The sequence below is a fragment of the Seriola dumerili genome, unplaced genomic scaffold, assembly GCF_002260705.1.
Source record: "Seriola dumerili isolate Sdu_G_001 unplaced genomic scaffold, Sdu_1.0 BDQW01000161.1, whole genome shotgun sequence".
Taxonomy (NCBI): Eukaryota; Metazoa; Chordata; class Actinopteri; order Carangiformes; family Carangidae; genus Seriola; species Seriola dumerili.
Window position 1 is genome coordinate 5,687,513 of NW_019174416.1, and position 18,091 is coordinate 5,705,603.

General features: G+C 40.2%; 2 protein-coding genes across 3 annotated transcripts; one reads left to right on the plus strand and one right to left on the minus strand.

Annotated features, from left to right (window-relative positions):
- Nucleotides 1-616: 616 nt before the first annotated feature.
- Nucleotides 617-11,174, plus strand: syvn1 (synoviolin 1). Of its 2 annotated transcripts, none has more exons than XM_022752027.1 (16): nt 617-785; nt 2,944-3,095; nt 3,253-3,345; nt 3,494-3,646; nt 4,163-4,211; nt 4,632-4,735; nt 5,473-5,599; nt 5,727-5,826; nt 6,076-6,141; nt 6,595-6,711; nt 6,957-7,114; nt 7,792-7,938; nt 8,321-8,467; nt 9,054-9,237; nt 9,561-9,676; nt 9,798-11,174. In XM_022752027.1, exons 2-16 carry the CDS (start codon nt 2,964-2,966, stop codon nt 10,004-10,006), a joined length of 1,902 nt encoding a protein of 633 aa, XP_022607748.1. In that variant the 5' UTR covers nt 617-785; nt 2,944-2,963; the 3' UTR covers nt 10,007-11,174. The 2 variants fall into 2 exon arrangements, with proteins under 2 accessions (XP_022607748.1, XP_022607749.1); XM_022752028.1 differs by having other exon boundaries at nt 9,561-9,691; nt 9,798-9,889.
- A 1,240-nt stretch (nt 11,175-12,414) lies between these two features.
- LOC111226550 (integral membrane protein GPR137-like) lies at nt 12,415-18,069 on the minus strand. The gene is made up of 8 exons (XM_022751750.1): nt 17,977-18,069; nt 16,305-16,771; nt 15,913-15,962; nt 15,572-15,809; nt 14,871-15,020; nt 14,559-14,684; nt 14,317-14,435; nt 12,415-13,528 (listed from the first exon to the last, which is right to left on the minus strand). The coding sequence occupies exons 2-8, from the start codon at nt 16,683-16,685 to the stop codon at nt 13,432-13,434; spliced, it is 1,161 nt and encodes a 386-aa protein (XP_022607471.1). The 5' UTR covers nt 16,686-16,771; nt 17,977-18,069; the 3' UTR covers nt 12,415-13,431.
- Between the last annotated feature and the right edge of the window lie 22 nt (nt 18,070-18,091).

Here is an 18,091-nt window from a genome sequence, read left to right on the forward strand (position 1 = left end):
TTCATCATCTTTGGGTTAATAACAAATTGGTGTGTTAAATACAGAAGAGGATACATGTTTTCTGCTGTCTTGTCTAAAACTTTAACATTGATTTATATATTTATCTGATATTTTAAAGATCAACAAGAGCAAACCATTTAGTCTTTTGGATGAAAGAGAAATGTTCAAAATCATTTAAAATATTTTTTAATACATCCTTCAGCCATTGATTCGCACTCATATTTGCCTATTGCACATTTTAATAAATGCCAGCTTGTACTGAAATTATCTTCTGTCTGAGTATTAACCTAGCACACAGCACAGTACAATGTAACGCAGAATTAGGCACAGCCTGACAACTTCCTATTGGTCCACGTTTGTATTTACCGTAACTCTCCTAAGACGTGGATCAACATTTACAACATTTAAAATACAATACACCAAATTACATTTACAAACACTACTCAGAACATAAGCGACTAAACGCAAACGTTAAGTCTTCGCTAAAGTGTCTTTGTAACTACTTTTTACACCAACTAAATGACTAAAAACATTAACATGTCAGTGATGTGTGAAATTGCTCTTGCGTCATTTTACCTTATCAGCCGGATATGAGGTGGCTCCCAAGGAGCAAGCCAAAGATAAACACGTAGCCAGACGAACAGGGGCGAGGATAATAAATATAATAGAGAGGCTGCTGTGAAACCATCGAAATGAAGTAGCTGTTAAGAATATAAAGGTTATAGCAAGCAAGGAGACATCCGTCAGATCGACCAAGGAGCAAGTCTTGCGCAGACATCGAGTCGGTAAGTCCCGCAGAGTCCTGGAAGCTGCAACGTTACCAGCTAGCTAGCTAGCTAACGTTAGCTAACACCAGCTAACTAACCTAATTACCTGTCTTTGACAGTAAGGTGGTCTCTGGAGTAAAGCAACGTTACTAATACAAAAAAAAAGCTGTACAGTCAGCCTTTTGAGAAATATGTGACGAGCCTACTTTTGCCGGGTTAAGTTTCTCTTTCTTTAAAAGCTGTCACAAGGTTAGTTGGATGTCTGAGACTTCATTTTACCATATTAGCTTGAATATTAGCAAGCGCAGTTAGCTGAAAGAGCTGCCTCTCCAACAGGAGGGTTAATGTTGTTTTTTAATTACGTCGAAATAAGAGATTAACTAGTTTTTTTTAATGTTGCTTTCAATATGAGATATGTTGCACAGGAGACAGTGATGCAGCAGCTGCAGTAGGGAGTGGGAGTGTACACAATGCAAACCCAAATGCCCTTTGTGGAAACAGTATTACACAAAATTCATTTTTACCCTGAAGTCCTGTCATTGAACTCTCATTTAAATGTGCTAATCAGAATATTGGTTTCAAAGGGTTATTTGTAAGTATTGAGTCTTGGGATCCAGTGTCAAACTCAACACTTAAGTTCACCTGGCAGGTTAACAGCTCTGTGTGTTCTCACCAGATGTTACAGAAAAAGGTTTGAAGACTTTCTGTTTCTTTACCATGTGTAATTAACACTTGAAAACAAGTGTGGTTAACGTAACGCCTGGAGGAAATCCTTACAGTTATGTATTTGAAACACAGTACAAGATTAAACATGTTGACTGAGTCAAGATTACATCAGTGTTACTAGACATATGGGATATGATAATGCATAGACTAACCAGTGTAGGGCTGCTTGTGCGCCAAAAGATGTTGTTTTTGAGGATGCCTAATTGTATTGGAGAGGTGCACACTTTCTCCGGGTTTGTCAAGAGTCATCTAGTAGTGTTTGAGACATCCTCTGATTAACAAAAATGTAAAGAGACCAATCTATTGTCCTGATTTAGATTTCTCGTCAGATTATTGGGCAATTTAGTTGATAGTTTATTGTGCTACACAAAAAAAATGACCAGTTATTGGTACAGGAATGGCCGTCATGGTTACAAAATGCTTGCATCATCAAAACTACTTATATTGGACAAATTTTCTTACCCTGAGGAAGTGTCAACACTGATCTTGAGAGTTTTACTTTTTGTCCAGGTTTTCTGTTTGAATGCCTTAAGGTAGTTAATACATAACCTACTCTTCAGAAAGCAGCAACATGAATGGTAACAAAAAGGAACTTAAGCCATTAAGCTGTTTGGATTTTAAACATGTGATGGCACCAAAATGTATTTTTCATTTCCTTCAAATGTTGCCTTTCTGCACTTTCTGACAAGATCTGAGGGAGTGAAGGACATTATCCGCTTCACTTCATCAAACTGACACTCCTCTTTAACAAGCTCTTACAAACAAATAAAGCAGAGCAACAAAGGGTCATTGTCATAATTATATTTTAAATTCAACCAGATAGGTGTCTTAATTATATAGAAGTTACATGGGGATAGATGATTTGTCATTGGCTCTCTCTCATTACATGACCAAGGAGGGAAGCACAATCAATCTTCATGCCCCTAGAAAAAGGACATAGAGGGTTTGGTCGTTTTGAATCTTATGTGGTATTTCTCTGCAATGGAAAAGAACTTCAGATGGCCTTATTTCTTTATGTAGTAGTAGTAGTAGTAGTAGTATTTATTTGTCCCTGTGGGGAAATTGGTTTGCAGCATTATCACAGGCATTTCAAAAGGAAAAGCAAAAAACAAAACATCATACGATAAAGACAGCTTAGGACATACAACATGAAACATTTCCACTTCACGCCTTGCAACATTATTTCTTCACAAACAGAATAAGTAGCTCTTAATGGATAACTGACAAGCTGCCAAAGCTTTGTGACCATACAGTTTATGAATTAAAAACGTAAACTTATTTTTTGGACACATCTGTCTGAGTAAAATTAACATACCAGAGATGTCTCTCAGAAAATATTTCTTTCAAAGGAATTATAGAGTTATTTGCATGTTCCGCTACATCAGTCAGCTTTCACATGCAGCGTCTGTCTTCTCATTCTTGTCTGCCTTCATGTGTTTCCCCTCCACAGTATCTGTAGCTGAGTCCAAAATGGTGCGAGCAGCTTTGGTGACCGCCACCAGTCTGGCACTGACTGGGGCTGTGGTGGCACATGCTTACTTCCTCAAACACCAGTTCTACCCGACTGTGGTCTACCTCACCAAGAGCAGCCCCAGCATGGCGGTAAGAGCAGTGCTAATGTCAAATCTTGAGTTTGATTTAAATTATTTGAATAGATTACTCTTGTTAATATCTTTGAATTTGACAATATTCTCCCAAAGGCCATATCAGTGACACTGTGAGGAATCAGCTTTTCGCGTCTGTTTGTTTCTGGTATCAGGTGTTGTACATTCAGGCCTTTGTGCTGGTGTTTCTGCTGGGAAAGTTCATGAGGAAGGTCTTTTTTGGACAGCTAAGGGCTGCAGAAATGGAGGTAGAGTTCTTCTTATATTTATTACTCTCCTGATTCATCGTAACACACACTCACCTTTGTATTTAATGCATGATGTGCGTTGTAAATGACAACAATGAATCCAATCACACTTTATTTTCTGTGGTTTGTTATCCTTCTCTACAATCAGCACCTCATTGAGCGCTCCTGGTACGCGGTGACTGAGACGTGCCTGGCATTCACTGTGTTCAGGGATGACTTCTCCCCTCGCTTTGTCGCCCTCTTCACCCTCCTGCTCTTTCTTAAGTGCTTCCACTGGCTAGCTGAGGACCGGGTGGACTTTGTAAGTGATGACAGAGAAACAACTTCCTCAACCTGCAAAATGCCCTGCATACTTCCTTCACTGTCTCTGTATTCAGTACACTGCTTAAAGGTAGCAAGGAAACATGGCACAGGATGGGGCAGATGGTGTGTGGATAAGGCGGCATGCCAGAGTTGAACAAATATTGTTACGTGACATTTTGCAGCTGATAATTCAGATACACATTGAGTGTTAAAGGGCCTTCATTGTGCTGTGAATTGGAGTTTTAGCCAAAACTATTTGAATAAGTGAAAAGCTTTTCCTGGGTGGTGAAGACATTGGCTTTACCAAACTGCTTTCACTAGACAGCAGTCATTAGCCAAATAGCAAACAAACTGGACCATACTACAGGTTTCTGTGCTCCTGTATTAGAGAATTATTGATACACTTATCATTCAGAATCACAGAATCAATCATTATGTTAATGAATAAACATATGTGACTTCATATGCTTTAAGTAACATTTAAATAATGTTTATTTCCATGGTTTCCTGACAGATGGAACGGAGTCCTAACATATCCTGGGTTTTTCACTTGAGAGTATTATGTAAGTAAATGTTATCCACCCCGTTCAATATCATTCTTCCCGCCCTTCTGTGTTGGTTCTTTCTTACTCTTTCTCTTTCACTTCCCTCTCTGTACCTCTTTCATTTCCATTGATGTGCTTATGAAAGTCTTTTAGCTAAATTAAACCGTATGCAAATCAATCTGTTTGTGCATCAGACCAGGTGCTCCACTGTTTAATGGAGCTTCACATCAGAATGACTTTAACAGACCATAAGACTGATAGTAGCACTGGTAAAAGGGGCAATTTGATCACATACAACTTACTGTATTTGAATTCAGGACAACTGTTTATTTTGGGCAAATACTAAGGTACTTTTTTTCTTATATTTCTATGGAGGTACAGTAGGTACCACAACCGCTCACATAAGTGTTATTCAGTGTTGTTCTTTATTCCCTGCAGCTCTCATGGGACTACTGGGTGTCCTGGACTTCCTGTTTGTCAACCATGCTTGTCACAGCATCATTACCAGAGGAGCCTCTGTCCAGCTTGTTTTTGGATTTGAGGTTTGTCATACTTGATTGGAGTTGAATGGAAGCTCTGTTTTTAAAGGAGCTATTTGTAAGTTATTCTGTTGCCACACAGCCAACGTTAGCATTAACAGCTGTTTACTCACCAGTCTAGACGAAATGAGTTCAGCATGAAACTTCATTCCTTTACTCACCAAGAGGTGGTCCGTTATGCTGTAGCTATCACTGTAGCCTCCAATCTGCCCTGAAGGCATAGTGCTGTTCAGATGGTGCATTATAACCTCTTGTATTGTAAAGATAACATTTGGCGAAGCTCATGGCTTATTTAATCCATCTTTGTCCATTTCAGAAGCTTCATCCCTCGTTCATTTGGCTGATTCATTTATTTGTTTCATTTTTACTATGGTTTTCACACTCCATTAACCTTTGCTCATGTTCACATCTCGTTACTGAGTTGTCCTATACCGGACACAGGAATAGTAAAGTGATTGACCAATAAAAAAAATCAAGGTCAGCATCATTCCCATTAAATGTTATTGTCAAAGCCCCCCATAATAAATTTGCATCCAGTAGCCCTAGTAGTCTGAGTTCAAAGTTTGAGAAAAAAAAGACAAGAAAGTGCTTACAGGGGGATGGTGCCTCTTACTTCAATAGTTAACTTGGCTGAATTCTTTTCATGCTTCGTTCTTGTGTCCCTACATGGCTGCACTTGCTAATATGCACACATAATGTTGTAAGATCCTCTTTTAAATAAGGTTTCTCCCCTCTGTTAGTATGCCATCCTGCTGACCATGGTGCTGACGACCTTCATCAAGTACGTCCTGCACACTGTTGACCTGCAGAGTGAGAATCCCTGGGACAACAAGGCCGTCTATATGCTCTATACTGAGCTCTTCACAGGTACTATATTCAAGTGTACTTCAAACTGTGATGCTTGTGATGTTTTCCTCCAGACAAACATAACCTGCATGTAAAATAAAAGGTGATGTCAGCCATATTTGAACGACGCTTGATATTTTTCTTCCAGGTTTCATCAAAGTGCTCCTGTACATTGCCTTCATGACCATCATGATAAAGGTCCACACCTTCCCCCTGTTTGCCATTCGCCCCATGTATCTGGCTATGAGGTGAGCATCTTTATTGTCTCTGTTATGCTGTTATTACTTCCACTATTGTAATTTCTGCTGTTAAATGTCAGATTGGTCGCTTCTAAATCTTGATGATGCTGTTTCATATTTTAAATCTCCATACTTGATAGGTTTTTTGGAAAAGATGATCATTTTTAATCGAAATTAAATATTTGATCAAAACTAATTATTTAGATTTGATATTTAAGGCATGGTTTAAGTTTTTTGTTGTTTTGTTTCCCCTACCAGACAATTCAAGAAAGCTGTAACAGACGCTATAATGTCTCGGAGAGCCATCCGCAACATGAATACACTGTGAGTAATGTTAAGCCTTTCCTGATGGCACTGTATTGCATTTGTAAAAATCATCATTTCCCATTGTGTCTTTCTTTCTCTCTAATTTACACATCATTTAGTTGGACAAAACATGGTGAAGTGGGATTTTAATTCTCATTTAATGATGAGGACTACGACCTATATACTAATGAATGTCCATTCTCTATTTAGTGTAAATGTTTTGGAGAGGTAGCAGAAAGATATGCTCACTGTTGTGCAGTAACTTTGTCATGCTCTTACTCAAGTTGTAGCAAACCTGTATAGTTCGTCTGCTATACAGTACATCTGTATATTTTAAGTGTACCGATTTTGTTTGGTTAGTTTTTCTTGTGTTTAAGCTCAACTTTCAGGCCGGTACTTAGTATACTCAATATTTAGTCAGTGATATCTGCAAACCAGAATTGTTGGTCACATCTTTTTGTCTGTGTTCAGATACCCTGATGCAACTCCTGAAGATCTGCAGGCTTCTGACAACGTTTGTATCATCTGTCGAGAGGAAATGGTCACTGGAGCCAAGAAACTACCTTGTAATCACATTTTCCACTCCAGGTAAGTCCTGTGGTAAACACTCTGACTCAACAGGAAAGATTCTGCACTACAAACAAACAAAACAACTGAGATGTCAGACACAGTCAGCGTCTCACTATTTAAACTATTTAAAACAGAGCAAGTCATTGTGGCAAATGACACATGACTCAAAACAACAACCTTTGGTACTGTGATGTGTTCAAAGTTGCTATTTGTGCTTGTTGCTTTTTAGATAATGTTGTGTTACCCTCCTTTCCGCTCCACAGCTGCTTGCGCTCCTGGTTCCAGAGGCAGCAGACCTGTCCTACCTGTCGCATGGACGTCCTCCGAGCTTCTAACAACAATCAGACTCCTGCCCCAGCCCAGGCTCCGCCCCCTGCTCCAGCAGCCCCTGCCAACGCCCCCGCAGCCCCGCCTGCTAATGGTGAGGATCAAAACCAGTACACATGAACACAACCCCCATGTTCCTGCTGCTATCAGCATAACGTGAAGGCAACCTACGCCCACACTATTCGCAGTGCAGAACGTCTGTCATGCGGGTGCCCTCAGCTGTAAAACAGCCACTGTACAGGAGCAAAGCAGAGCAGAAACATTCCTTTGAAACAACTTATGCAATGCTGCACATTCCTACACCTGAGAGTAATATTTCACCTGGGAGCGTTTAGCTTTGTTGCAGACATAATGTACTTTCATACCTACTGCTATCAGGACTGTTTAACTCAGAAAAACATTTCTATTCATGGGCAGATGTCATAAGTTTATGTTTGCAGAAAAATGGTGAAAAAATGGTGCCGTCTTTGAGCTGCTTTCAGACCATTCATCCGCCGTCTTTTTACTGAATACCACTCAGAGTCATACATGTTTAAATTCTACACACAGTGTTTGAGTAACTAGTCCAGGAATCTTAGTTCTATATCGTCACTACAGGGCACTTAATAAAATGAACTCAGTCCTCCGCCCTTTCTTGGTTTAATTAGCAAGCAGTATTGTGGGTATATTGACCTTTTGTGCAGAGAGTGTTAATTATGTTTTGAAGCGCCCTCATGTAAATACATATTTCGACCCTTTTTAAGGATCTCTTGTTTTCTGTTTCCTCTCCAGTGGCTCCAGGCATGTTACCAGGCTTTCCTCCTGGCATCTTCCCCTTCTGGGGTCCCTTCCCTGCAGTGCCTCCTCCAGCTGCAGCAGCTGCAGCTCCTGGTGCTACTGATGCACCACAGAGCAGCACAGAAGCTACGCAGGCAGCGGGTGAGGATGCCTCATTCTGCCTCATCAGTTGTGTGCAATTAAGATCATCAAGATCATTCATTACTATTCCATGAGTGTAAAACAGAGGGGAAGTCCTGAGCTGATCTCAATATCATGTACTGATTTATAATGTAGCAGCATCGTGTATTATGTGATTATTAATCATCCTGTTTTGAGTTGTGATTGAAGCGCTCATCAGTATTATGACATGAACCAAAACACCAGATGCATGTATTGATACAGCAGGTGGTTAATTGCATAACATTATAACAACACAAACCCATTGTCCCACAGATGGAAATAATTATTGATTAATTGTATAGATGTTGTGAGGGCTTTACATCTACACAGATCATCAAAGTCTTGTGTGTGTTTCCATCAGGTACCAGCCAACCCACATCGTCTACTGCAGACACCTCTACAGCAGCAGCTGCTCCAGGATCAGCAATCCCAGGCTTCCCTTTCTCCTTCCCTCCTCCTCCCTTCCCCACTGCACCATGGCTGCCTATGCCGCCACCTCCTCCCTTTGGTAAGCAACACTCAGTACTGCCGCACAAACTGATCACGCAGTTAACTTCTTCCACCCTGTTGGTCCCAGCACAACGGTCGCCACGTCACTCCTCTCTGCTAGAACAGACATAATAAGAAATTTGCAGTTGTAGCTGTTTGTGGATGAGTCATGATAATATTTTCTTACTTCTCCTATCAACCCCTGTTTAAGGAAGCGATAAACACTACCATAGCAACATGCTCTCCTTTCACACGGTGCACATGTATGACACTTTTTCTGTTTGTTTGTGCTCACAGATATCAGTCAAACAATCATGATTAAATCTTATCTCTTTAGGTCACTTGAAATGATTGTTAATGCTCTCTCAGCCTGAGTGGATCATTGAGTTTGCACACATTATTCTGGAGAGTTAGAATCTCTTCAACCTCTTAGAGCCTGACAAAAAATTTTATTGCATATTTTAGATCAGAAGTGATCCTAGCCACAGGGTCTCTATCTTAACGAGTCACTGCAGTGAACACCTCCCTGCATCTCCCACTCAGATAGTTTATATCTGCAAGACTCTCAACTCCGGTCAAGTTGAATTTATCCTCCTTTCCTCCAGTGTCGTCGATGCCTCCCCCTCCTCCGTCTCTCTCCCGGATGTCCGAGGAGGAGCTAAGGGAGCTGGAGGCAGAAGGTCGGCGGGGCCTCGAGGCCAGACTCCAGTGTCTCCAAAACATCCACACCCTGCTGGACGCCGCCATGCTCAACATCCACCACTACCTCAGCACTGTCGCCACACTCACGTAACTAAACCACGTAACTTGTTTTACGAAATTTGAAGCTGAAATCATTAAACTCTGTACTGTTGCATTTTTTTGTATTATTTTACACATTTGTTCGACCTCATTTCTTCTAAGAATTAATAGAATGTGTCGATAGTTTTTTCTGTAAAGATTTAAGTTAAAACGTGCAAACAAGTGGTCACGTTGTCTGGAGGGATTCAATCTTAAGCAAATACACTGATCACACTGAAGAGGGGACAGTTGCTCTTATGTTTGATTTCATCCAGAAAATGTAATTTTCAGTTGAATGCTTCATTGTCTTTTTACTGCCGTTTCTTCCACAGCCCTCCTCGGGCCGAGGGCAGCACTGGAGAAGCCAGTGGGACGAACCACACTGCTTCAGCCTCTGCAGCTGGCAGCAGCTCAGAGACCCCCAGCCAGGAGAAGGACTCTGCCAGCTGTAAGTGAACTGACGGTACACATGAACTGTGACAACAGCCTGGATGATTAGAACAAACACTGTGGACCCTGCTTTGATTTTTTTTTTTTTTTTTTTTTTTTTTTTTTTTGTACTTTTGCAGTTGATCAAGTGAGTGGTGCAACAGTCTCCTCTCAGCCCGCTGACTCCACCTCTGCTGCCTCAGACACGGAAAGAAAAGAAATGATGGATGATGGAGTGGTGGAGGACGAGGACGGAGAACCAAATGCCGCTGAGCTGAGGCGCCGTCGCCTTCGTAAGCTGGAATCGGCAACATCATCATCGTCATCATCACCCCCTCCAGACAACTGATCCATGTATTCTGACTCGGACATATCACTCTTGGACCAATAGGAACTCTGAGCTGATCGATCTTTACTTTGGTTCTTCATTGCGTCTCTTCCTCGTGGCTCTCGCCTTCCACAGGCTCAGGTTTCTAACTGTGTCGAATTGGACTCAGGCTGCTGGGAGACGCAGTGAACTTCAGCGCTTATCTGGACTGTTTCTGTCAGCAATAGCGCGACTTTTTTGTTTTTTTCCCATCACCTTCCCCCAAGAATGGCTACTGCAATAAGAGTACTGCAGGTGTTTCTCAGTTTAATCAGGTGGAAGAGGAATTCTCTTTTCAAACCCAGATATTTGGTCAATGTGAGAGAGATGGTTATTTGGATTTGTGTGTGCTAGTTTTACTGTCAGTGACATCTTTGCCTGCACTTTGATTTTTGTTTAATTAAGCTGTCCTCAGTATAAAGGTGGTCCCATTCGCCACATCAACATGTTACATAGAACCTGGATCAGTGTCACATCCAGTGAATTCAAATCAAGGGAACGTAATCATTTGCTTTTGCTTTTTTTTTTTTTTTTTTTTTTCCTTTAACATGCATCATTCTTGTGTCTCCTGGTTTCTCCATGTTGCCACTGCAGACGCTGTAACATACTGATTTATTTGAATGTGTACATACTGTATAGAGTTTTAATAGGATGATCTGTACATAATGCAGAATAAACTGTTTGACTGAAGTGGCAGTGGCACAACACACATGTTAGTTTGTATGTTCACAAACCGATACCAGTGAGGTGGACTGTGTTAAAGTAAAGCTCATAAACCGTGAGCCCTTTCCTGCAGGCTCTCTGTTGCAGCGCTTTAATGTTGCCATTGAATTAAAGATTGGCCTGTTTAATTCAAACTCACCATCACTCACTACATACAAATCTTCTTTTAGGTTAGGTTTCCAAGTTTACATTTTTTTTTTTTTTTTCAAATCTGATATTCAGTTTTCAATTGTCAGTCAAAACTGTTGCTGTGCCACAACTGCCCACACACGACCAGAACTGTTAAGTAAAGCTCAGATCTAAAACAAGTCAGGAGCCTTTCTCTTAATACTACCTACTGAAGTTTTTTGAGGCTATACTTTGCAGTGTTGTAAAAAAAAAAAAACTGCATTATCTTGAAAGGTGTTTATATTATTCGAATGACCCAGTTAATATGAGGGTTTTAAAGTGTCAGTAAAAAATAACCAAATTGCGTAATTTAACGTGGAATGTAAACGTTTGGCTGACCCTGAATTAACGATGTTTTGTTGACATTGAAAGTTCATTCTTGGAAACAGCAGTGGTCTAAACAATACCACCACAAGGTCCATTTAGTAGTAGTAGTTCTGGAGCTTTTGATTATATTACGTGATCTAGCTTGTTCAGTTGTCATGGAATGAAATCAGTGTAAATATTTTACTAAATCTGTACTTTTAGGTATGAACAAGTCCTTAAAGTGCTCAGAAAATTTTTGATTTCTACATTCCCATGACAACTGGGCAACTTTATCTGCTAAGGAAGAACATGTAATATGATAAAAAGTTCCAGAACAGCTACTAAATGGACCTTGTGGTGAGATTGTTTTGTAATTGATGTTCTCTGTAGAGAACCAATCTGAATCACATTTTATGTATTACTATATTACATTAATTTATCAGATTAAAGATCAGGCAAAATGTCCTTTTTAAAAAGATTGAATTGTTTCATGAGGCTGTGTCAAACCAGGTGAAGGTCTCTGCAGGGTTTCAGATTTAGCTTCTGGTTTTCACTCATTTCGCATTCTGAAAATAAGTTGCAGATAAAACTGGCCAGGTTACCTGTCAGTTATGATCATCTCTGCTTCTATTACCATCAAAATAATGTTAATGTGATGTTTTGCTACTCATTATACAGAAAGTAGATTTATGTATTCAATTATTACTGGAATATAGAGTCTCCATATAAGTACATTAAGTACCTATGCATTGACTGAATACTGTCTCTATTTTCTATATAATTAGTACCAAATGACACAGTTCCTTACAGGTACCTTACTATTAAATATTTTGTCCATCACAGGCCCATAAAAAAAAGTGTAACCAGGACCGCAGTTGAAAGAATACATTGATTCAGAAAAGTTTGCCGCCAGATATAAAAGCAAGCATGATGTTCACCATTGCACTACTTGTCTCAAAGCTAGTTTGAGGTCAGTGTATCGATTGGATGCAGACATTAATAGAAAACTGGCTGATTGGAAGGTTAGAAAAATACTTGAAGAACACTCACATGGCCTGTTTGGCACTAATGAAGTATATATGATTTGTAGTAAATGGGCTAAAACATGTAAAACACACAGCACTTTTCCCACACACATTCTCTGCTTAGCAACAGACTGAACAAGTTCATTTTTATGTTTTTATTGATTTCTCGTTTACATAGTAAATGTCAGTCATGTGCTGAAGTCACACATGTGCCACAGGTGAGTGACTCACTATGAGGAAGCTTCATTCTAATAAAGACATAAAGCGAAAAACATTTGATTATCAGCTACAATAAAAAGGTAGGACTATAGTTAGGAAATAAGTTAAATTTACATAACACAGTACAATTATACAGGAAGGGGATAAGAATCTAAATCAATTTTGAAATTTTAAAATGAGGACTCTCTTTACAAGTGTGACATACAAACTTAAAGAATAGCAGACACTGGCCATAAAGAGGAAACAAACAAAAACAATATTGTTAATAATATGTGCAGCAATGTTTAGGTCTGAGATTAGAAAAGAGATCCTGCTGAGCTGAGGTTGAATGATTTATTAAAGGTTACAAAAGAAATCCGTGGTCTTACAGAAAACAGTACTTTGCTGTAAAGACAAAATGCCAAAAGAGACCATTGTTCATTTGTATCTTAGTCTGTTTCTGATACACTTGAAACAGTGTAAAAGATGTCACCTTTATTTAAACTGTACAAAACTGTAAAACAGTATCATTAATGCCTGTTACTAGTGGTTATCACATGCTGCGAGTTCATGAACTACACTGCATGACATGTATTAAGGAATGCTAATGAAGCTAGATGTGCCATTTTTAGGAATTGTAAGAGCTAGTTCACCACCAACAATGGGACAATGACTTTTTTAAAACAAGGAATCTTGTGGCTAAACCTCAGCTTAACCTTTACACAGAGCTCACTGAGCACAATATTTGGCTATTCACATCTGGCAGGGCTTTTCCCACCGTGTCTGTTCCCTTTGAGCAAAGAAAGATTTTTAATGTATTCTCTCTTCAAAAACTACAAGGTGCATATTCACTGTTTGGTGATGATTTCCTGAGGTTTTCAGTGCAAAAACTGCTCACAGGGGGAGGTACTACTGGCTGGGAGCTGTGTCTATATTTTGTCCTGGAGATGAATTCCACACAGCCCTGATCGTGGTCAGGAGTCAAGGTCAGTTCTGGGGGGTTGAATAGAACGAGTGGTGCTGGTGGTTCTGGTCTGGGGGGTTGGTGGCAAACAGGAGAGGAGCAGTCTCTGCTCCATACCAGCTGTAGCAGGGCGAGAAGAAGAGCGAAAGATGATGGGTCTGGTACGGTGAATTTCGGTTGGTCATCTTCATCTTACAGCATCACAGCCAATCAGAAAGTGAGCCTGAGCTAATTTCTCACTGCAGAGCAGTCCATCAATAAACACTTTTATAAAGTCTGAAACTAAGGCAAGTTTACTTTGGCAATCTGCTCTAGACTTATTAAAGCCTGAAGATAATGATTTATATTTGAAAAACCTGCATGACTTGTCCTGCAGGGCAATTTCAATTTCATCATTGGTTAAGCTGCCAATTATTTTCTCAATTAATGAGTTACTTGTTTGGTCTATAAAATATCAGAAAATGTTTTCACTAAGCTCAGGTTGATGTTTTCAAATGTCTTGCAAAATTCAAAGCTTTTGATTATAGAAAGATATAAAATTAGAGATGAAACAATTGACTGATCAGTTGACTGACAGAAAAATTATCTGCAACAGTCTGTTTAGTCTTTAAAGTCTTTAAAGCAAAAAAGTGAAGACATAACCTGATTCAAACATGTCAGTTTAAAAAAGAAAAAAAGAAAAAACCTGCAGATTAATTAGATTTATAAACAAGGAAAACAGTTGTTAGTTGAAGCCCAATATATACTGTCACAATGGAGAAGCTGAAAATTGGAAGGTTAAACATTTCTCTTAAGAAAAAAAAAATCATTAAACTTAAACTTAAATGAACCATCAAATATTTTACTGTTCTGTCCACTGACTAATTAATTAGTCGACGCTGAGTCTAATATGGTTTTAATGAGCGTACCTTGATTGTGGATGTGAACTGCGTGCCCATGGAACAGGCATGTCCTCATCACTGCCTTGAGGGTCATCAAAGAAATATGGACGAGGTAGGACCCTGTTGTTAATGGCCATGTTGCCAGTCTGTGAGGATCAGAAAAACACGCAGGTGCTGCTTCAACGATAAACTGTCCTGCATCGTGTTTCACTTTTAAATTGCATATTAAGTTAATATTTAGTTCAGTGCCTGTCAGATGCACTAACTACCTCCTGAGTGGGCTGCCGAACCCTGAAGATGAGGATGAGCAGACTGGTTGGGAGCAGTTCCCATATGAAGAGGATGGCACCGAAGACCAGGTAGCCGCTGTCACCCAGTTGATAACGCAGGTCAGCCTTCAAACAAACAAACAACGCTAGTGTTATCTCGTAGTGTACTTGCATTTTTAACTAGCCATGGCGATTAACTTCATCACAATCAATCATCAGGACCTGCATGTTCTGAGGTACTGCCAACGTGACCCAGGCTGAACCGTGTTACACTGGCTAAAGGGTGGCTGGGCCCAAACATTAAAGGATTACCTGGTCAGAGATGTTGTACCAGTCAAAGTTGAATGACTCCACTTGGTGGTCCTGGGACAGAAAGAGGGCTGTCAGGTTGTAGCAGGCTCGACTGGCAAACAACAAGATCACTCCTGCTCCCAGTGCTGCTGTGCGGCACACAGTGGTTCCCTGGTCAGGTGGAAAAGGCAGTTAGCATGCAGTACCATCAGAGTTACAGAGGAGGGTAAGATGTGCTTTATGTTTAAAGTGGTACTCTAACGTTCGGGGACAGTTACATTAATAAAAGAATGGTCAAAATAGGTGCAGCAGATGCCAAAATATCTTAGTCCCTAGTATAGGTCAAAAATGCTGGATCCAACAATTCCCATAATGCAACTCATTATTGCTTTTCATTAGATGCTCCCTCCCTAGTGAACACCCAAGTCTTTCAAACTCCAAATTTTCAGTTTTTAACACAGTTCTGTTAAAAATGTGTGGTCTTCATGCCCAAGCTGCAAAAACCCTGCTGACGTCATAGCGATGTCATCAGGGTAATTTTATCAGCCTGGACAAAGCTCCTCCAGAGACACGAAAAACATAGTACAACTGTGTTCACCGGATGAAAAAGACTAGTCGTGAAGAGTACACTAATCTTGATGTGTAAAAATAGGTAAGTGGCCCTTTAAGTTTATTGCTGCATTTTCACATTTTGTCACTCTGGGGACTGAAGCTGAGCGCACCTTGCTGACCAGGTAGGGGCTGGTGGAGTGCGAGCGCCTGGTCAGGAACATCAGCAAAGCAGCCAGTAACACGGCATCCAGGATGAAGAGCGAGTCATTAACAATGACTCGAACCAGGACTAGGTTCCAGGTCCGGTCCCCCGAACCACCGCGGCCTCGGTCCCCGAGAGCAGCACAAACCACGTTGACACAGAGGAAGACAGCGCTCAATGCAGCATACATGCACCGTGCCAGCCACCTGAAGAAGACATGGAAGCCAGAGGTTTGATACAGAATTACTGTCATTACATGAGCGGATCTTTTCTACATTTCTACACACATCTACATAGTGTGTAACTTACAGTCTTTTGCTCCCTTCCAAGCTGTAAGCCTCTCTCACTTTGAGCAACACCTGTGTTACAAGAGAGAAATGTGCAACATAGTAAACAAAAACAGCAGAAATTCAAAATGAAACTTAAAGCAAAAGAAACACATTTGCATTTTGCTTTCAGTCTTTCTCTAAAGTGATTACTAATTGCACATGGTTTTGTTTAAATAGCTGTTTGACAGACAGCTACTGACAGGAATTCCCCTGCTCAAAGATTATATAAAGAAGCATTAATTCTTCACTTATTTCATAATGTCATGAAGACTTTTTATCACTTTAGTTGCATCAGACCAGATCTTCTTAAAATCTGTCAATTTCCATCAATTGATTCAAGAGAGACTCCGGCTCCACTCTCCCCAGACTTACCTGAGTAAAATACAGGTTAATGAGGCTGAATGTGAAGAACTGCAGACAAACAGGGAAGCAGTAGAGCAGCCAGTAGACTGCAACAGGTAGGTGATTGGCCTCCAGAGCATTACAGAAGTAAAAGGAGAACAAGGTGGTGCGGAGGGCAGCCCAGAGCAGGCAGAGGAACAGAAAAACACTCTGGTAGCTCCATCGTTTGTGTCTGTAGAGGTAGAGAAGCCAGAGCTGGACGTACACCACCAGGAAGAGTACAGAATACAGAGTGGTGTAGAGGATGGTAAAGCCAAGCTGGACTGACGGAGCGACAGCCGGGCGAAGGGGAACTGGGGGAGGCAGAGTGGAGGTGTTGGGAGCAGGGGCAGCTGTGACTGGAGCTTCCATTGGGGCACTGTCAGAACTAATTGTCCATCATCACAGAGAAACTGCCTAACCTTCTCCTCTCAGTCTGAAGGGTTTACATGGGAATCCTGACAGTGAAAAATGACAACAGGTCAGCAGGCAGGCGTCAGACTTTATAGGCTCGGACATTACAGCAAGAACTCATCAGTATCATTTACACATGTGAACTCAATGGACATCACTGAAATTACAGAAAAAGGTTCATATGTACCTTTTTATCTTTAAAGCCATCCTTGGTAAAAAGTTCCTGTTTCCTTTGTAAAATGCCAAGTAATCTAGATAGATAACCTTCAGTGTCTCAGAGTCTGCTCAAAATTTCGTAAAACTGCATTTGCATACTCTCCACCCTGGGCTCAGAAAAATCTACAGGATAAACTTTGTCTGGAAATGTATACTATGTGTCAGGTATTCAAGAATCACATTCAAGAAATGTTTCATTGTTTCAAATGGTCAAGTTGTATCTCTCTCATGTCTCACAAGTCCTGCTTTGTTGTGCAATATGTGACTTGTAAATTAATCATGTGTGTTCTTATGTAACTACTATCTTATGCTGCCATATTGATCAGGTGTCTCTACTAAAAGAGATCATGTGTATCAAGAATCTTCCTGGTTAAATAAAATAAAATAAATTTCTTTTTTGATAATTAATTCATTGTTTCAGTCACTTTAAGGATTTCCTGTTTGTCTTTGTCATGGCTGTACAGTGAGGGGAAGTCAAACTGAAACTCATTTACATTTGGATTCTTGAGTATTTCACTACACAAATACAGGAAGAAATCTGATTTGTTAGTTTACCATTAATGACACTGTAACTACAATATCACGTTATGACTTACACTGTCAGAAGACATACAATGATTGCAGAGCTGTACGTCAACCGTTATATATCGATTAAACTATTCTCACATTATGGTGGCACAGATTCTCTGTCATTTTCGACAAAAACAATCATTTCAAAAATGAGTAAAGTATTATTTGATAAACTATTTGATGTTATTATATTGTACAGGTGTTCATGTGAACTGCATATATTTCAGTGACCTCTGAAACTTAGTAAAGCAGCCGTGCTAACTCTTTACTTTGGTCTTTGGAACATAAACAACCGGTCGTGTTCCGCTCAGGCAATTAAACGGCTAACATAGCTAACTCAAACTAACGTTGTTAACTAACGGGACGTAAAATATTTCGAGCTGTCGCTCAGATACGCTTTGCCTGCTTACATTAACCCTTAAATCTTTAAACTGTCAGTAATCATTAAACGATGATAACAGACCTTATTTTAAGTTAACATGAAGGTCCAGGATACGCAGCAGACGACGGTAATCCCTCGTTTCCGTGTGTGACAGTGTGACCTGTGTAACGTCTGCTGGGCGGAGCCAGCGGTTTGA